This window comes from Prosopis cineraria, unplaced genomic scaffold (assembly GCF_029017545.1).
Source record: "Prosopis cineraria cultivar Desert tree isolate PC_DT_omini unplaced genomic scaffold, ASM2901754v1 PC72, whole genome shotgun sequence".
Classification (NCBI taxonomy): domain Eukaryota; kingdom Viridiplantae; phylum Streptophyta; class Magnoliopsida; order Fabales; family Fabaceae; genus Prosopis; species Prosopis cineraria.
This window is the reverse complement of record NW_026555401.1, coordinates 33,027-54,314: the sequence shown is the minus strand read 5'-3', so window position 1 is coordinate 54,314 and position 21,288 is coordinate 33,027. Positions and strand designations below refer to the sequence as shown.

Below are 21,288 nucleotides of genomic sequence, written 5' to 3'. Positions count from 1 at the left end.
AATCTCTTCTCTCTCATTAGTCAACATACTTTGATATAATGTTAATTATCCTCTTCCATTGGTTAATTAATTATACACCAATCTCTTCTCTCCTATTGGTCAACATACTTTGGTATAATGTTAATTATCCCCTCCCACTGGTTAATTAATTTTTGTATAATTAATTTAATTTTAGTCTAATATTAATATTATTATTTCATTGGTTGATGTGATTGAATATTTTTTTATTAGTTGGCATAATTTAATTTATTTTTTATTTATTTTAATTGATTTTTATATTTTTACGGGATGATCAATTTAGATGTGATTGAATTTTTTTTATTGGTTGACAAATTTAATTTATTTTTATTTATTTTAATTAATTTTTATCTTTTCACGAGACGATCAATTTAAATGTAATTTAATATTTTTTCTGATTGGCTGACAGAATTTAATTTTTTTCATTTATTTTAATTAATTTTTATCTTTTCACGGGATGATCAATTTAATTTTTGTCTAATATTAATATTACTATTTCATTGGTTGATTTAATTAAATATTTTTTATTGGTTGACAAAACTTAATTTATTTTCATTTTATTTAAATTAATTTTTATCTTTTCATAGGATGAAAGCATTAAATTCTATTTTAAATTTTCCCTGAATCATCTATCATGGGAGCATTAACTATGTTGTTTCTCATGTTCTTCATTCCCACTAGAGAGTTTATGTTCCCAATATAGGAATATATTTGCATCTCCTAGTCTTATATACCTAATTGATGATTTATCAACCATTCTCCTAAGTGGGTTTGTTGTCAATAGTGGAGAGTTCAATCAATGTTAGGGAGAGGATGTCGAGTTCATCCACATACTTCTTGAAGAATTCAAGAGCTTGACTTCGTCGTGCTTGAATGATAGCCCTTGGGATGAATTTCCTTTTACTGGGTTCATTACCATGGTGTCCTTCATAAGAATGTTAATAGTGGATTCACTTATGATTGGGCATTATAAGGGAAGGCATTTCAATTTAAAATAGGTTTTCACTTATGAAGAGAAATTGTGATGTCATGAGCACACAGATCGTATTCATGTGCACACTCATGCAACGCACGATCATGCTTATAGATTCATAAACGAACTCCCAAAAATTTAGCCATATCATATGTGTTAATATCAATGATATTTGTTTTAAATTGTTTAATTCCAACTCATGCAATGTATGGAAACTGTCTAGTTATTATTAAATTACGTCCTCTCACTCTTTAACAACTTCTCACTTAAAAACATGAGAACCTCTAATGAGTACTTGTTTTGCAAAAAGTATACTTGCTTTCATACAGACGAGAGCGACATGAAACGCATGAAAAAGGGAATGGCACAAACACATATTTTATTAATGTGTGATGAACACAAACAGAAAAATAATAACCATGAAAAGAAGAGAAAGCATACAATTGAATACAATGATGTGTCTGTTTAATTTCTAGGCTCCTTTCTCTTCACGACAAAACCATTAACAATAATGTGGAGGGTCACGTTTTAGCTTTGATTACCAACTCAGGAAATAAAGTGACTTCATATTTATCTTTATGATCATCCGACCTTTCTCAAGTTCAGCTGGGAAGAAAATTCTCAATGTGAAGAGCATAGAATATTAGCTTCGATTCTTTCTTGGTCCACTTCCTCTGTTAACAGCATTATATTTAGGACGAATGACAATTAGCTCCAAAACTTTAAATTAATAATAGTTAAGCCCTCAACAATTTTTTTTGAATAAGTTGAAATTTAAGCATCAAATATAAGTCTTAGATTGTAACAAGAATTTACATTTGTAACTGTTTGAATTAATATTTACAATTTATTTTTAGAAAATTTTGCCCGAAACTATTATATTAATTCAACCTTTTAGGACCTAACTGTTATTTTTTCATATTAATTTCATATTGAGAAACAACTCATTCTCAAGTTCGGATCTTAATTTTTTCAATTGAAATTAATTATAGCCCTAATCCATAATAGTAATTTTAATAGTGTCTTTTATTAATTTTTCAAGTGAGACCTGTTCAATTATTTTGTTCATCTACTCGAGGGCATTTTTGCAAACTCATATATTTTTAATTTCAAATAAGGACTATAGTTCATTATTATTGAGCTTTCAATAATTCAAGATTTTTAATTGCAATTAATGATCTTATAGGGTCTTTAATTGTCATTTTTCCAAAATTCATTTTCCCAAAAAAATTATCTCCCCTATACCCTGGGTTCATGGTTTAATTTGGGGGTTTTTGTGTAAAAGTGTGAAAGCTATGCCATGAATATTGCTTTTTTCTGTTTTTACAGCTTCTTGTGATAATTCAAGACAATCAACTATCAACAAGGACTCCACTTATCATCTTCCAACTTACGTAACATAGCTACATAAATCTAGAGTCGGTAATTTGGGCCGAGCCCGACAGGCCAGCCCGAACCCGCCCGAAAAATTTAGGACCAAGCTCGAAAAAAATATTATTTTTTTATTGTTCGGGCCTATTCGGGCGGCCCAAATACCCGAATAAAAAAAATAATTTTTTTAAAAAATATATAAAATATGATAAATATTAATTAATTTTTCAAATTTTATATCATTTTATACCAAAATACTATATATATAAGTGTTTTAATGTAGTTATTTTTTTTAAAAAAATTTAAATAGTTATATTTCATATTTTTATTATTTTTAATCAATAAAATATCTCAAAATAATATTTAAAATATATTTTAATATTTTAAGACCCAATTTTTGTTAAAAAAAAAATTTTGAGTCCTATAAATCATTTGCATGTAAAAAAATAATTTTATATTTTTTATAAATTAAGAGAATTAATTTTAAAGTAAAAATAAAATTGAAAATAATTTTAAAAATAAAATTTAGGCATGTATGAATTTCTGACTCTACTACTAGATAAACATAATAAATAGAATAATATTCTTGAATAATTACTTGGTTATTGTCCATGCTAGATTTGGTTAAAAATTAAGAGTAAACTAGAGTAAGAATCCCTTTTATATAAGAGTTAAACAATATAAAAATTTAAAGAAAAATGATTTTAAAAAAAATAATATTTTACTCATAATTAAATAATTTTTTATATAATATAATGATGGCAATTTTTTTATATTCATAAAAATGAAAAGTATAATTTACCTAAAAGTTATTTAAAACTTTGAACTAATCGAAATAATAATTTTAAGTTAGTAGTCTAACTGTGATTGAATTGGGATCAGCTTAATCATAATTAAAATAATATAATTTAATTAAAATATATAAAATATTTATATATGACTATGATAAGAGCAATATTTAAACAATTAAGACATTAATTTACAAGTAAAGGAAACATTCATGAATAAATTATACATAATATAACAAAATAATAACAGAGCTACTTAAATACAAAGTTGATAAATTATTTTTTATTTTATTCTTTTAAAATTAAGATAATATTTTACGATTAATAGAATTATTTAAAAATTAAAATTGATTCAAAAAATACAGAAAAAATATTTTTAAAAAGTTTTGGGTATTCGGGCCAGCCCGAAGCCCGAAGGTGTTAGGGCCGGGCTTGGCTATATGGGCTTTTTAGAAGGGGTAGGATGCTTTAAGCCCGATCCGAATAAGCCCGCCCCGAATTGAGCCCGGCTCGAATAAGCCCGATCCGCCCGAATTACCGGCTCTACATAAATCAAGCCTATTCATAATTGTGTGGATACAAAACGGCTTAGAGTTGAAACCGATATTTTGCTTAATTTATCAGATCTGCACATCCTCCATTTCACTTTGTTATTTGTTTTCCTTTGCGATCTCATGCATCCACTATATGTGTATTTTTTGTTGAGATTAGTTTGAACTTGGTGTGACTGAAAAATTCGCCCTTCAACTTTTGCCTGCCAATTTTCAAAACTCGAGTTTACTCAAGGCTATTGAGTTTGTGGACTTCTTCATAACTGAAATAGTTTTCCATTTTGACCAATCAATAACCACATTTTCCTTTCCATCAAATGCTATACTGACCCGTTAGTTTTTCTCCTCCCCAAGAGGAAAAAATAAAGGTGAGAAAAATGTTTTTTCCCTCTATTTTCTCCTCTAATTTTCTCTCATTTATATTTCTTTTTTCCCATTCCAAAGTCTAAAAGTGTGTTTAGAAAAAAAAAAAAATTGTCAGAAGAAGGTACAATTTTTTTTAACGAGGAAAACTCCCTCAATGTGAGAAATAAAAACCACGGGACCCAGTCCAAAAAGAACTCCACTGTAATTTAATCAATATATACAAATAAGTCCTCAACATTTATCAGCCACGCAGCACCCTATTCTTTTTTTTTTTTTTTCCCTTCCTTTTTTTTTTGGATAAAAACTCAACCACTACTCACTTTGTATACCAACATATAGTGAAGATCACTACAATGATACGGCCCAGCTAACAAATTTGACTACACTACTCTAAATACTTTATGAAATTTTCAAGAAATTTAACAATTATCGACAATCAAATCTTCTGCTTGAGATGAACTCCTAGAAGCATTGTGGCTTTCTTCAAATTGGATAGACAAGAAGACCACTTAGTGTCTATATCTTCCAGCTGTTGCCTTGCTTTTATTTGGTCTTCCACCACCATGTGAGACTTCTCTTTCTTCAGTGCCTCAAACTCCATTATGAATCCTATGGTGTCATAAACACTCTTCTTCTCTTGGTCTTGAAGAGATAACAACTTCCTCTCACACTCTTCAATTTCTTTTTCTTTGTCATGCAGCTCAGCTCGCAACTTAGAGATCTGCTCCTTCAACTCTGCTTCCTTCAATTGACCCTTAACCATAGAATTCTTAGCTTCAGCAATAGAATTCTTGGCCTTGTTAATGTCAGATAAAAGAGTTTTGGCTGCTTCCTCTCGCAGTGAGCGTTGTTCAATCATATGCTTCTCCTTTTGTTCAAGCTTATTGAATGATTCAATGGTGGCATAGGCTAGGTTGAAGGAAGATAGAACATATCGGATTTCTTGCTGCAGGGAGTGAATTGTAGCTTGAAGGCCATAAGAGGGAGGTCCATCTTCAAAGCAATGGGAGGACAAGATGCTGAGAGAATTCTCAAGACGAAGTCTGTTTCCTTCTGATGTAGCTATTTCATTAAGACTCATCTTCAATGAGGCTTCCAAGTCAGTAAGGGCCTTACTTGCCTCGTTATTATCTTTGAGATCAGCAATGATTTTAGATACATAAGACATGTCAACTTCTGTATCAGCACTTTCCTTCATTATTTTGAATAGCATCATCAGATCATGTTCTTCACATTGTTGAGGCTGCTTCTGGTCAATCTTAATTTCTTCATCAGTCAAAGTCTTCTCATCATTGACCATGATTTCATCCTGGGTTGGATAATCAATAAGACATAAACATCATTCTTACCAATAAAAAAATGTTTACTAATTGTAATATCTTGTTCAAATTTTAGAATTAGCAGAAAAAATTTGAAGGAAAAAATGACAACCTGAAACTAATTCAATATATGAAGGACTTACTTCTGGAAATTCAGAAGTTACAGATTGGTTTGACTGTGAGCTCTTTGGTTCTTTGTAAGTAGCTGATGAAGTTACTACTTGGGGTTTCTCAGGAGTAGAGATTGAAGGGATCTAAGACCATGTAGTAAGAAAAATTAAACTCAATGAAAATCAATAAGATCCCAATATTATTGCTCAAGTCAAAGGAGAGGAATGGAAAGGTAATAATTTACCAGTGGAAAGGTCATTTTTGAAGTGGGAGGAGGAATTGTGAATGCAGCTTTCCTAGGTGTTTCTTTAGAACAACATTCCTTGGTAGCTTTTACTATAACTCTTTGAGGAGCTCCATTAGGGCTTATACCTTCTTCAAGTGCTTCTTTATCACCCATTGATTCCTCAGCACATGACTCCTAAGCAAAGGAATGAATAAGCAACAATATAATACATGAATGCAAGCATAATGCAAACATACATACATTAGAGCAAAAAAGAATGAAACAAGCCTACATTGGTAGAAGTTAATATGCATGGATTTGACATTGTTAGTACGGAATAAGTTTTTGAGTTACAAATGTTGAAACATACACCATCTTACAATAAGACTAACTCAAACCCTCAATCCTCTAGGACAATCTTTTCTCAACCTCTTTACTCTTTAGGCATATCCCTAAAAGGATGGAAGACAAATTTCTAAGCCTCTTTATGCATACTTGAGAATACCTCATCTTTCATAAACTGCTTCTATTTGGCCTGAATCTACCCAAACACTCACCCTCACAAACTCCTAGGAATAGCTCCACAACCTACCAACATTAGAGTCTTCCCCGTACCTCTTTCTATCTTTTATTAACAACTCCTCCCATAGGAGCTTTCCATGGATGCTTAAGCAAACTTGGACTATCAATGAAATGCTCCTCCCCTCATTTGTTGACATTTTTCAAATCATTAAAATCATTATCAGATCCTATATGTGGTAGAGCTGGTTGACCTACTATGATTCTTTCACTTTTGGCTTCATGGCAAACCAAATTCTCCTAGCTAAATGAGCATAAATATGCAAAAAGCAACATAAGGTTATGCTATTTAGCATAAATTCAGCCCATATCAAGAAGGACCATATTCTCACATCTAGAGATTTATTTTCTGATGGAACAGCAGATATTGTTTGTGGTGTGATGCGTGATTCTGAATTCATGATTTGATCAGTTTTTCTAGCTTTATTTAATTTAAAACCTCCTTGAATGCTCAGCCTCATTGTTTCCTCAGCAATCTGTTTCTTAGCAAAAAGTAGTAATTTAGTGTTGAATTTTATTACTTTCAGTGCCATCTATCTAGAAATTATATCCTTTAATAGCTAAATTTGTAATATAAAACCAAGTGGTGCATTAGAGGATCCTATAAATTCTTATACTAATTAACTGAAAGGAGCTCAATTAATGTACAAGTGAAGGAGTTCGCTGGGGATTTGCTCTCTAAAATATCTGAAGTAGACGATGGAGTTATCATAATTTGATGATATATCATAAAAAAGGAACCTGTACATGCTGTTCATTTGCTTCTGGTTTAGTACTCCATAAGCTCACAATATACTAATGGACAGAAAACCATTTGTTGGTTGCTTGAGTCTCTTCTAATTAGTTTGCCATAAAAGTCAACTTTCATAACCAAGTGCATTAGAGGGTCGTACCAGCTCTTGTATATAAAAATAAATCATTACTATTGAGATGTTTCGACTTCTACATATTACTACTTAATTGGAAATGTTCAACAAATGATGCCTAAAAGAAATGATGGTTACCCTATCTGAATTAGATGATGGATTTTCTGCTGTATGTTTACAATAATGTTGTTCTTCAATAATTTCGTTGGTCGATGCTTTTGTATTCTGCACCCATAAAGTATGAAGAAATAGCTAAAGAAGTTAAATCAATCAAGAAGAATAACATTTATTGATTAGGGAGAAACTACCGATTGTTTGAGTTTGTTATTATAGAAGCATAATGTAAATACCTCTTTCATATGTGGCAACTTACTGCTCTGTTTTTGTGTTGTGAAGTCTTTTTCAATGATCTCCTTTGGTGTTTCTTCACTCTAAAAAACAACAAAGATATAAAAAGAAGATAAAATGAGTTTTGAAGGTATTAATAACCTTAATAAATCTTAGCTCAAAACAGAAAATCTTTATTCATTTATGAATGAGACGATAAGCCAGTAGAGAAATCATTAATTGTTATCTTCAGTCTACTTGCTTACAGAAAAGTATAACATACCTATATATTTTTGTGACAAGCACAAACTTAAAGGGAGAGTTTATCCCAAAAGATTAGTCTGATTGGATGAGAGAGCCCTTTAAATTTATAAATCTCACACCACTTGTGAGGCTCCCCGTTGTGGCACTCATGACAATATCGCCCCATCAAGAACTGACAAACCTAGCGGCTCTACTCCATAGCACTTCACTAGGCTTCCTGCTAACCAGAATCCTCTGTAGGTATCCATTTCCATGACACGGCCTTTCAATAAAAGCATCAATGTAACAAGCACAAGTCCAAAGAAATAACCTATCCCAAAAGATTAACCTATTAGGTAAGGGAGCTCTTCACACCACTTGTGAGGCTCCTTGATGTGAGACTCGTGAAAATGCCAGCCCTAATTTTGATGCTCATATTATGTGCAATCACCGATGTGGGTTCTGATTAGCAGGGGGCCAAGTGAAGTTTTGTGGAGTGCAGCCACTGGGGATGTTGGCTCTTGATAGGGCAGCATTGTCACGAATCCCACATCGGAGAGCCTCATAAGGGGTGTGATGTTTATAAGTTCAAAGGGCTCTCCCATCCAATCGAACTAGTCTTTTGAGATGGACTTTCCCTTTAGACTTATACTTGTCACATTGATGCTTTTATTGAGAGGCCGGTGTCACGGAAAGGACTATCCACAGAGGGTTCTGACAGGCAAAAGGCCAAGTAAAGTATCGTAGAATGGAGCCGCCAGGGGCGTCGACTCTCAATAGGGTAACATTATCACGATTCCCACATCAGGGAGCCTTACAAGTGGTATGAGATTTATAAGTGTGAGGGGCTCTCCCACTCAATAGGTTAGTCTTTCAGGATGGGCTTTCTCTTTGAGCTTGTGCTCGCATTGTTATGTTACGACATTGTTGAGTCATTTTCAATAACCACTTCTGGTCTTTATACCATTTCTTGCTTATAAATCATGATTGTTTCATTCTTATCTTTTCTTCTGCCAACTAACTTATCCTTCATGAACATGAATATTCAAATGACTGCTTATAGGTAATTTTTTTTTTCCAGATAAAAATGGTGATAGTTCCTCGAGGAGATTCAATTTGTAAAGGCATCTACATGGAAGCTGCTTCCTCTACCAATATTTAACACAAATCCACATAAACATTGACCCTCACTATTCCTGAGAACATATATTTCTACAACCTGCCGCAATAGAGACCTTTTTTCCATTCTTCTTCTACGTATAAGTTAAAATCTCATTCCTCAGGAGCTTCCCATGAAACTCAAGTGAACACTGACTACTAGCAGTGAAACGTTCCTCCCCTCTTTTGTTAACTTTGTGTGAATCATTGGAATGTATACATATATGTGCTTGAGCTTGTTAATATATAATAAGATTCCTTCACTCATGGCTTCCTAATTTGTGAACGAAATCTTCCTAAATGAACATGAATATGCAAAAAGAATTATAAAGTTACGTCATTTAGCATGTAAATTGAATCCATATCAGAGAGGACTTGCTTAACAAGTTCATTTGCTGCTGTTTTTTGGTACACTAAATTTAGCATGTTTGCGGAAAGAAAACCTGCTGATGTGTTTTTAACTCTGTTTTAATTTGAGTATTGTTATCGTCAACTTCGATAACCAAGTGCATCAAAGGCTCCTACCCATTCTTATAGATAAAACAAAATAATTTTTATTAATAGTTTCTGCTCAATAAATCTGCTAATGTATTTGTTGAGAAATGAACCTTACCAAATCTGAACTAGAAGATAGAGTTGTTGTATTTGAACTAGAAAGCTGTTCTTCAACAATTTCATTGTTCGTTGATGCTTCTGTATTCTGCATAGCTCAGAAAACATGAATATGTTGCTAAAGAAGTTAAATTAATCAAGAAGAATATTTGGCCAAAAAAAAATAAAGAAGAATATCATCATTTATTAATTATAGTAGAAACTGTTTGTTCATTTGAGTTTATGTTATTATTGAAAAGCATAATTTACATACCTTCGTTAAATTTGGTAATTTACCAGTCTGTTTGTCTGTTTCGGAGTCTTTTTCAGGAATGTCCCTTGACATTTCTTCACTCTATACGACAATATATATATATATATATATATAAAGATAAATCGAGTTGTCAAGTTATTAATAACCATAATGTATCTTAGTGCACAAAATAAAAAATTCTTGATTTATTTTGAACAAATAAATAGGCCAATAAGGTAAAAGAGAAACCGTTAGTTGGTTTCTTAAGTCTAGTTGATTATACTAAAGTATAATATACGTACATTTGCCAAATTTGGTGAACCATTGTTCTGATTTGGCATTGTAGAGTCTTTTCTGATAGCCTCTTGCGGTCCTTTTTCTTCAATCTGAACAATAATAGTAGATATAAAGAAGTAAAATAGTTATTCACTCAACAAGTAGGAAAATAAAAGCTAGAGTACGTCACTAATAAAAATAGGAATCATAGATTTGAAATAAAGTCATCTTCCTACTAATTGTAAAACCTCAATTTATTTCCACTTCCACATTGCTAAATGGTCGATAGAAGTTCAATGAAAATACAAGTGAAAGTATTTGTTGAGGAATGACCCTCAATATTTTAATCAGATGATGAAGTTGTCGTTGCACTATTAGAAAAGTATTTGTTGAGGAATGAGTTGCTAAATAATTCAATTCGTTAACAAGCATATCATACATTATTTATTGAGCGAGAAACCATTTGTTGGTTTATGAGGCTGCTTTGTTTACAATGAAGCACAATGTTTACCTCAGTCGAATTTGATAAACTACTGTTCTGTTTGTGTACTGTGGAGTCATTTTCAGCAATCTCCTTGGATGCCTCTTCACTCTAAAGAATCACAAAACATATAAAAAGAGATAAAATGAGTTGAAATCTCATAAACTTTATAAATCTTAGCCAACCAAAAAATAGTTTCTAGAAATATTGACATCATCCCAAAATTTGGAACAATGGAAGATCACAATAATTAAGAGAAGTATAATGCATATACATTGGCTAATTCCAGAGAACTATTGCTCTGTTCTGATGTTGTCTTGTCTCTCTCAGGAGCTTCCTTTGATTCTTCTTCTTCTTCTCTCTAAACAAAGATATAAAGAAAATCATAAGTTCAAGTCACTAATAAAGGTAGAAAAAAGTGGTTGATCCATTGATTTCTACCAAAATTAGTAGCAAGGCACATTTTTGTTTATGAATTGATCAACTTGATATATTTTATCAAAGTTTGGTGTGAAAATTATCATTTGTCGGTTCCCTGTCCCTTGTTTATTTTCACTTCCATGAAATTATGTTATTTTAGCAAGTTTGGTACTGACCTTGAAAGCCCAGTTCAAAATCTCAGATGTGTAGGAGTAGTAGTCTTCATCTACAAAGTTTATCAGATCATTTCGTAATGTTCTATGAACATCAAATACTGCCCAAACAAAACAATTTCATTATCATGAGAACAAATGATAGCAGTTAGCAATTGTGATTAACTCTGTGTGTGTGTGTGTGGATACTTACATTCACGGGAGCTGGCATTAGCTGAAGTTAAAGCAATATTGGGACAATGATGCACAAGACGGACTTTCACACTTTGAAAATCAATTCCTTGGCAGATAGTATGAAGAGTTGGTAGATTTATCAGTCTTAATGCAAATAGTTTTGGAAGCACATCCTTCATGACCGGCTCTTGAGGTGTGCCCTGCTCCCATCCAAATACTTGCCAAAGATCAGGGGCATCTTCTATGTTCAAGAACATGAGCTGTGGAAGCTTGCCACATTTGGAGATGGAGAATAGGCATTTCAATTTCTTGCAATGCTTCACTTTGATGCTACGTAGCTCTGGGAAACATTCTCTCCTTGTCCCTTTCTCTTCATCCTCAATGATGCTCGCGAGCTCTTCACAGTTTGATATGATTAGGCTTCTCAACTTTGGCATGTTTCTTGAGATAGATGTAGACAGTATAAATTTCAATTGTCTGCATCCTTTGAGTTTTAGCGTGCAGAGATTTCGAAAGCTCTGATAATTTTTAGACCCCTCACTTATATCCCTAAAATCAGGCACCTCTTGCAAGTCGGGAAGAGGCTTACTTTTCTCCTTGAGGGATAATGCCTGTAAATATGATTGAGATACGTCAGTACTAAAGATTCTTTTTATGAGATCAATCATATATAACAGAAAAATATGTTGGAAATAGGTCTACCTTTTTCCTCGAGAAATCTTGTCTTTTATGTCCGCCTTCCAAGAAATCTTTAAAAGTTTGTATGAGAAGTTGCGGACATTCTCCCAAACTGATATCTTCTACATATAATGCCTTCACATGATAGTTTTCAGTGCAAATATGAAGCATATTGGGTACATCTCTTAGGCATAGATCTTTTAGAGCAGGGAGATTTAGTTCAATCTTATCGCCATGATTTTGATCAACATGGCATTTTCCAAACACATATTTCAACCTTTGAGCCTTCCTAATGTCCACAGATTCCAAATCCTTAAAGTCTTTTGAATAAAAAGCTGGAAATATATATTCCAAATGGTTACAACTACGAACATCAACACATCGTAATTTGGGAAAGATGGAGCTCACATTTAAATGCCCCTGGAATGTTACTATGTGCTCCAATGCATCACACTCTGTGACTTCCAATTCTTCTAACAATTTCAGTGATGAGGCAATAGATAGGGTAAAGAGTGATGTTAAGTTAGGAAAGCCCATTATCTCAATCTCTCTTAAATTGCATTGATATGAAATTGGTGTAAAATATTCATGAGTTGTACTGGGAATAGACTTCAACTTTGGTGCCTGAATTATACAGAAACATGTGATAAGTTTTCAGCATTTTAAATACTTAAATAAATGAAAAGTGTTTGGCTTAAAAAAAATAAATAAATCAATGAAACTTACATGAAGCAAAATTTCATGCTTAAAAATATATTAAAGTTTATCTACATTGATACCTGTGTTTGAAATTGCGTGAGGAAATATCACTTGTGTCATAAGCTGTCAGTATTTAAGATTGTTTTGAAGCAATCAATCTTAGACTAGAAAATCAAGTTGGAAATATGCTTACCTTTCTCCTCAACAGATCTTGTCCTTTTCGCACATCAACTGATAGATCTATAACAGTTTTTAAGGGAAGTTGTGGACATTTTTCCAATCTAATATCTTGTAGAGATAATGCTTCCACGTAATAGTTTTCGGAGCAAATACTAACCATGTTTGGGACATCATCAAGGTACAGTTCTTTCAGAGCTAGGAGATTAAGGTCCATATGAACATTATGCTGCTGACCAAAATGACATTTTCCAAACACATATTTCAACTCTTCAGCTTTGGTGACTTCAATCCGCTGTAAGTTGGGAAAGATAGAGCTGTCATTCATGCGATCATGACCACGCCTCTCGTCTATTACTATCTGCTCAAGCGCATCACACCTTTTTACTTGCAATTTTTCCAGCAATTTCAATGATGAGGCAGTTGATAATGTAAAGAGTTCCTTTAACTCAGAAAATCCCTCTATCTTTATGATTTTCAAAAATTTGTACGGGTATAATGGTGGTGTAAAAAGCCCATGAGCTCTATTCACGACATGTTTCTCCTTTAACACCTGTATTACACAAACGTGAGATGTTTCCCAAATGAAAAAAGTATGTGTTCATATGTTCTATTGCAGAGTTAGAAATGTACTTTTTGTCTGCGAAGAGTATGCAAGGCGAAAGAAAAAATAGAGGAGAATGTTTTTTTTTTTTTTGATAGTCTAGAAGAAAAATCTAACCTATCTAATATTTATATATAAAAATGCTAATTTTCTATATAAAAGTAATTTAAATTAGAAAATATAATTGAAAATTTTCTGTTATTTTATTTTAATTTGAAAATTTAGATGCAGAAATTACTTTGCATGTACGACATTTCAGATACTATATTGCAAACCAACATGCATTCTCTATCAATTCCTAATGAAACGAACCATAGCGTCAAAAAAGAGTGAGAGATAAGTACCTGCGTGTGGTCCAGCTGAGTGGCCTTGGCATCTACACTTGAGGAACTTGATTTTGACCAAAAACAGCATATAGGGCCCCATGATTTTTTCACTTGGGAAGGCTGAAGGGGATCATAGTCTTGATATATGTTGATGAATTTCGGTACATTTGCAATTTCTATTTCTTTTAGTAATGGGAGCATGATTTCTTTTTCCACTTGATTCAGTCCTCCCTCCTCTAGACATTGCCCAAATATGTATTTTAGCTCATTACACCCTTGGATTTTCATGCTTTCTAGTAATGGAAGGTCTTTATGAGAACAAATTGGCAATATGACTTCTAGTCCTTGACAATTTTGAATCTTGAGAAACTTCAATTTCGGGAGCATTGGGTCTTGATTCTCTTGATTAGGATCTTGATGATCATCCTCTTTCTGCAGCTCTGCTGATCTCTCATCACTTATTAGGCATTCTAGCTTAGAACATCCGCTTATGTACACATTTTTTAATTGCTTTAGACTCTGAGCTGTGGATGGATGGAAAAGACATGTCATTGAACAATCATCTATTTCTATAGACTTGAGATTACCAAGCTCTAGCTTGCTCTTAAATAATGTACCTTCTAGTTCAACACAACGACTTAAGTCTAGCTTCTCGAGTTGCTTGAGAAAGCTATTAGGATAATCACCATGACATAATTCCCTCATATGCATCTCTTTAAGTCGTAGCTCAACTAAATTGGAGAAGATAATTGCATTAGATCGAATGCCATTTGTATAGATTAGGCATTGTATTGCAGGCCAAGATCTCAAACAAAGCCTAATTAAGTCATTCATGCCTCCTTCTTTTATTTGAACCATATCCGGAATGAGATTTGTCCATCTTGTTTCATCACATTCTGTTAACTCAAGAATCTCTGCTCTTGCTGCCAAGGATTTTATTGTGCTTTCAGACAATATCCCTTTTAACTTGGTTGGATTGAAATATCTTTTTATTGAACCATCCAATTGAAAAGAACACCAAGAGGAGCGGCCTTCTATATGATATATTCCAAATTCTTGAAGAACTGTAATTTTAGAAGGCTTTGCATTAATGTTAAGATTGACATCATTTGAAAGATAATACAATACTTCTAACTTCGAGCATCTTTCAATCACTTCAAATGGATTATTCCTTTCCACTAAACAACGTACCAAGCCTAGCAATCTCAATTTCTCTAGTTGGCTGACATCAGTTGGCAATTCAATAATTGAACAATTAGTCAATTCAAGAGCCTGGAGTTTTTTTAGGTTTTGCAAAATAGATATATCACCTAACTTCCAATTTGTTAGGCAGAGTGTCTGAATATTTTCTAGAGATTGAATGGATTTTGGCAGTGACGAGGCCAAAGTTCTCTCATACTTAATCTTTGAATACAAAAGCAAAACTCTAAGTCCCTTTATGCCATCAAAGAATGCATCTCGGACTTCCAAAGAACCATTTGCATTTACCCATACTAGAAGAACCTCAAGATTGCTACCCTTTAAATAGTTGGAAAAGTCCTTTATGATCCAAGATGAATATTTGACATTCTCCCTCAATTTTGTCTCCGGATCCATGATTTCTTGAACCTTTTCATGTGCTATCTGTTGGGCTACATCACGAATCACGTCATGCATTTTTACACATCCTTCTCGAGCAGTCAACAATAAAGCAGAACCGACGAGTGTGGTTTTTATTGAAAGCACTTGACTTCTTGCTATATAGTAGCTGTCATCATTTCCACAAAGTCCCGAACCTATAGCAATTTTGCTTAGAAGCTCTATAGGTATTTCATAAGCTCTTGGGAATATAGAACATATCTGGAAGAGATCTTGGGCTCCTGCAGCTAGATGCTTGAAACTCAATCTCAAAGAATTATAAAACTTCTTTGCTTCTTCATCAGCATTCCCATGCCTTAAGGATGCATCCTTTTCTGTTGCTGCAAAAGCTTCCTCCCATTCTCTTGGATCCTGGTTTCTCAAGGTTTTTGCTACTGCCACAACTATAATGGGTAACATTCCACATTTGTTCACAATTTTTGATGCTGCCACCTTCAATCTATCACGACAATCATTTCCACTCTCACTGGCATGAGATAGGAAAAGATCCACTGCATCTTCCTCAGGTAAGACCCCTAGTTTAATGGTCTTTTGGCATTTCATGCTCCTACAAATATTCTCATAACGTGTGGTTAGCAAAATACAACAACGGCCCTGGGTATGGATGCCATGGTGAATCCCTATATTCTCAAGATTGAGCTCTTTCCAGACATCATCAAGAATTATGAGTAAATTTCCAGCGTTGGCAATTCTAATCCATATTTGTTCTGCATGTGTGAATTTCTTCTCATCCTCTAACTGCATATCCAACTTCTTCGCAATCTCATCTCGAATCTTTTTTTCATCAACAGGGTTGGGCACTTCAATAAAGATGACTTTATCAAATGCCTTTGAATTCTCAACTTCCTTACCAACTGCTTTTGCCATTGTGGTTTTCCCTGATCCTCCCATTGCTTGCAATCCAATCCTACATTTATTGCCATCTTTCAATTCCTCCCTAAGTTGTTCAAATATCGAGTCTCTACTTTTAAAATGCATAAACTCTTGTGAGTAGAATTCCATGCCCGGACGTTCGGCTGAATAAGCAACTTGAGAGAAGTTCTCGACTTTCTCCATTATTATTGGAATCTCTCGCGTCATGCGCTCTAATTCCTTGGCCAATGAACATTGGGAAAAGCAACCAAACCATTTTTTTGGGCTTGGTTCTTGTTGACTAAGTTTTTCAGCTCTTTGAACCCAATGCTTAACTACAGGGTCAATTTGAGTCTCGTTTCTTGTTTTGGCTTCTTTTATCTTTATGTCCATCCTCTTCACTGCGGCTGACAATTGTCTTTTTTTCTGTTCAAAGTCATCAGCATAACTCTCGTAACAACACAAGTATGGAAGTTCCTTCATTACTTTATCTACCAATATATCTGTACACTTTGTTGCAATAGCGCTGGCACCGATTTCCGCCATCTGTCAATCATAATGAGATTACATTTACCCAAAAAAAAAACAAAAAACAAAAAAAATACTACATAGTGATGCCTAGGTGCACACTTACTAGGATCTAAGATTTCAATAGCATACAAAAGAAATCATAGCATTCAAAATCTTATTCATATAGTGCAAAATAATTAAAGCCTTTTTATTTTGAATGACAAAATCCATCGTCAATGAAATTTACGATGATATAGTGTTATGAGTCCTGCATTAAAGAACTTTGCTAGGGAAATGTGGTTTATAACTTATAAGCGTAAGAGGCTTTTTCTCCTAACAAGTTAGTATTTTGAGATGAACTCTCTTTTGCACTTGTACTCATAATATTGATAGAATTTCGACAAGTAGGTGTAGGGTTTTGGCTAGTAGGTATTCATTCTTAAATCGAGGTGCATTGTTATAAGTTTTATATCAGAAAACTTCACAAGAAAGTGTGATTTATAGCTTAGAAGTGTAAGAGGATTTTTCTCTTAATAGGTTGATCTTGGTTCCTGAACAAAGATGCATTGTTATGAGTTCCATATGCGAGAGCCTCATAAGAGATTGCATGGTTTACAAGTATAAAAAGCATGGTTTACAAGTATAAAAAGCTCTTCCTTTTAATACGCTACTCTTTTGAGATAATTCTCTCTTTAAACTTGTGTTCATTGAAAAGAAGCATGGGAGACTGTAGAAACACTTGATAGTTTGGGATTGTGGAAGTGGTGTGCAATCCTTGTCACTCATGATTTGTTTGTGGATCCTAAACCATTCTGGAGGCTGCAGAAGGTGGCATGCGTGGGTGCTCCCTGTACCGCGGTTGGGGGCTTTGGAGGGCAGTGTGGAAGTTGGGTGGCAATGCTTTCAAATTCAAACTCTTATGCATCATGTTTTACTTTTAACTAAGCTTTACTGCAATTGTATTTAAGATTGTTGTTTATGCACTCTTGTTTAGACTAGAAGTACCAGTTACTAGGAATTTGTATATCACTTCCCCATTTCAACAATTTCAGGTGCGGATTGCAGCGATCAAGGGAAAGCACCTGTGTAGAGGTCTTTTCGCACTTCATTCAAGGATCAATCAATGAAAGAAGCATTTAGTAGCTTTGTAATGCTCGTTTATTAAATTCCTGGTAATATTTCAATGAGATACTATGAAATGCAACACTCTAATGCTCTTGATGATCGTTTGCTTGTGTGTGGTTTCTTGATCTCTAGGCATGATGCTGGCCAGACTAACTTTTTGTAGTAACTATTAACCTTGTTGCTCTGTGATTGGATGGATGTTATTAGTGGTACGATAGAATTGATTCTAGCTTGATTACGGATGATTCGTAACCTTGTTTATGCATGGATATGATTGATCTTTTGTTACAATTGAATTTGCATTCTTTGGCTTGTCACCATAGTTAAAAACCCCTTTCGTTATAATGATTGTTTTAGAAAACGAAGTTTGAAATTCAGGACACAATCCTAGCCTCGTAAATGATTCTGGGTCTTTATTTGACGTGAGATGTTTGCCTTTGTTTGTTAGATTGTTTGTTGTTGGATTGTCTTGCTTTTAACCTGTAGTGAAGGGCGTTATATCTCCCATCCTCACCTATTTAGGATGCTATTTAATTAGTTACAAAATATTAAAGTATATGACATTTAAGAAAAAGAATAATAATTTAGATAGAGAGTTTTGTATTAAATACTATAGGAAATGGTTTTATAATAAAAATAGGATAATGTAATATTTAATTTCAATGGTTTATTGGAGAGATCATATCATAATATTAATATCACGAAACTCAACACTTACCTCTTGTCCAAATATTTCAATGTCTTTGATCGGAGGGGGCTCTTTCTTGCTTCTTGATTTCCCCCTAATCAAAGGGGAAAAAAAGTTCAGGAATCAATATCCATAAACTTGTAAAAAAATATTTGAATTTTTTAAATTTTATTATACTTTCACGAAATTTAAATTTTATAATTAAACGTGCCTGGAAATTACAAGTTTGCAAACAACTTGGTGGGATTAAAAGAACGGTAAACATTGAAAAAAAAAGTTGACTATTACTAATCTGTTTTTAAATATAAGAAAAAAAAATAACAAACTCCTAGTTTTAGGAAGTTGATTAAGAATAATAATTAAGAAAAAACTTATATATACTTAACTTTATATATTTAAAATTTTTATTTATTTTTTTTTGGAAAATTTAACATGTTTATTTTCAATTAAATCATGACATGTGTATCTTTTAAAGATTCTATAACAATTTCTTATTATTAATACTCCCTCTATTAAAAAATGTAAGATATTTTTTAAAAAGTTGGATGTTAAAAAATGTACGACATCTTTAGTTTTTCAAGATGTAATCATTTTCTTTTTTTTCTAAAAGTATCCATATTGACAATAACTTTATATTTATTATAGGATATTTAATAAACGTAAATATGAAAAAAAATAAGGTTAGTTTGAAAGTAGGTGATCACTTTATTGGGGATAAGATTCAATTAAAAATATCTTACATTTTTAAATGGAGAGAGTATTATTAACACATTAAAATTTGACTGTTTTAATTTGATTAGAGAAAAGAATATTAAATATATAAGTTTAAAAACATAAATCTTACCCTAATAATTATATATGAAATTAAAAAGTTTTGACTAAATTATCTCCATAATTAATAAAATAAATTTGTCACCTAAAAAAAACTTTGACTTTATGGGAACAATTTGAAAAAAAAATGTAATAAAATACTTTTTGGAATGTGTAATTTTAATTATAAAAAAAGGAAGCATATAACGGTTTTTATTATAATTAAAAACAGAGGGAGTATTCACTTAAAAAAGCAGAGAGTATATCTTTGTCTAATATTTAGGACTAAATAGAATTTTAAAACATTGTCCTATATGTTTTAGCCAATCATTATTTACTATTGATCCTATGACAGTTTCTGTTATACCTTAACACGGATGACGTGCTTTACAGGGTTTATGCAAAAAAATTTCTCAATTTATAAAAATTAGATTTTGGGTAATTTATGACAACCCATCTTATGCTATATAAAACTTATACACATTTTATATTATATATTTTTTGGAGTGAATTAACACGCATTATACAAGATGTTTTGAAAAATATAATAATAAATAAACTAATTTTAAAATTATCTCTTTTTATTTCACTCTTTTTATCAGTGCGTGTCAATTACTCAATCTCAAAATAAAGTAATAATCTAAATTCATAACCCGCCTAAATTGCAGAGCAGAACACAAATATACATACCTCAAGTTTCAATGCTTTTCCACTATGCTTCTTCCGGAATGCCTCCTTTCTCCTTCTCCTTTTTTTGGGGTCCTTTCCTGGGTTCTCTGTATATTTTTTTTTTTTTTTTACTTTGAACGGTAAAAATGAAGACATTTGACAGGGATTTTTTTCTTTAGGAGGAACAAGAACCAAAAGATGAACAGCAGAAACTGAAAGTAACTAAAGAGAAATATCAACAACTCAAAAGTAGACCACACAATTTGTATTTTCTTTTCTTTTCTTTTCTTTTCTTTTTTTTAGAATAAAGAAGAACAATAACAGGGACGACAGTGATTAATGGAGAGATAGCTCAAAACTCTAATCACTGGATAGGTATCCTTGCGAGAAAATTCTTTTTTTTTTTTTTTGGTCCTTTTTCAATGAAGAAGGAGAAGAATTATAGGAACTAGATAGAAATCAAAGTAGAGATACAAACAGACCACACAGATTGTCCTTTTTTTTTTGAAGTTTTTTCCTTAAAACAACAACAACGATTAATGGGACTCTGGAGATTAAAGAGACAGGAACAAAGCAAAAACAAAGAAGCAGGGCACACGAAGTGTTGAAGAACAAGAATATGTATGAAGGACAACAACGAAATATACAGTGACTGAAGATCGGCAAAATAAAAACAGCAGCAGCAGCAGCAAGAATTGTTAATAAGTGAAGAAAAACACAAAAGGAAGGATCCAAACGCAGACAAGGTAGATCTGAGAGAGTGTTGAAGAAGCGAGGCAAGAGTCTAAAGAAGAAGAAGATCAACAGAAACCGTTGTGACTGAGATTGAACACTGAAATTGCTGAGAGGAAGCAGAAGCTGTAGTGAATAGCGAACTGAGAGAGTGTATTTGCTCACAATTCTTCACTCCAATCAATCGTCTCAACAGTAGGCTCCAACATTCAATGATGTGTTTGAAAGGGTGGTCCATGTGTGAGTACTGTATATCAAGACTGTACATGATATTTTCTCCATCCGCCCAAAACTCTTGATATAAGCCCTTGTTTTACTCTTGAATGCCGGCTATTAGAATAAGTATATAACTTAATTTATTAATTATAATATATAATAATTAAAAAAATTTACTAACTATAATATGATATAATAATAAAATAATAACATTAAAATTAATATATATTTTCAATCAGATTGAAATATAATTAAAAATAAAAAATAAATTGATTAAAAATTAAATTGTGAAATTGATAC

General features: G+C 32.7%; 1 protein-coding gene across 9 annotated transcripts; it reads right to left on the bottom strand.

Moving 5' to 3' along the window:
* Window positions 1–4,250: 4,250 nt before the first annotated feature.
* Window positions 4,251–21,044, bottom strand: LOC129295229 (uncharacterized). Of its 9 annotated transcripts, none has more exons than XM_054933719.1 (17): window positions 20,062–21,044; window positions 18,592–18,655; window positions 13,767–16,784; window positions 12,835–13,371; window positions 11,967–12,566; window positions 11,284–11,875; window positions 11,094–11,191; window positions 10,772–10,858; window positions 10,528–10,608; window positions 10,043–10,126; window positions 9,762–9,842; window positions 9,510–9,596; window positions 7,519–7,599; window positions 7,307–7,393; window positions 5,742–5,918; window positions 5,530–5,640; window positions 4,251–5,376 (listed from the first exon to the last, which is right to left on the bottom strand). In XM_054933719.1, the coding sequence occupies exons 3-17, from the start codon at window positions 16,782–16,784 to the stop codon at window positions 4,504–4,506; spliced, it is 6,594 nt and encodes a 2,197-aa protein (XP_054789694.1). In that variant the 5' UTR covers window positions 18,592–18,655; window positions 20,062–21,044; the 3' UTR covers window positions 4,251–4,503. The 9 variants fall into 9 exon arrangements, 8 of the variants coding, with proteins under 8 accessions (XP_054789694.1, XP_054789699.1, XP_054789701.1 ...); XM_054933724.1 differs by having other exon boundaries at window positions 12,835–13,179; XM_054933726.1 differs by having other exon boundaries at window positions 12,835–13,113.
* Between the last annotated feature and the right edge of the window lie 244 nt (window positions 21,045–21,288).

Excerpts from the sequence above, each read along its gene's own strand:
- LOC129295229 (XM_054933719.1), bottom strand. The coding sequence starts at position 16,784 with ATGGCGGAAATCGGTGCCAGCGCTATTGCAACAAAGTGTACAGATATA. Across the intron at positions 13,372-13,766 it reads CTCAGCTGGACCACACGCAG|GTGTTAAAGGAGAAACATGT; the intron begins GTACTTATCTCT and ends TGTGTAATACAG. Across the intron at positions 10,127-10,527 it reads GTTTATCAAATTCGACTGAG|ATTGAAGAAAAAGGACCGCA; the intron begins GTAAACATTGTG and ends ATTATTGTTCAG.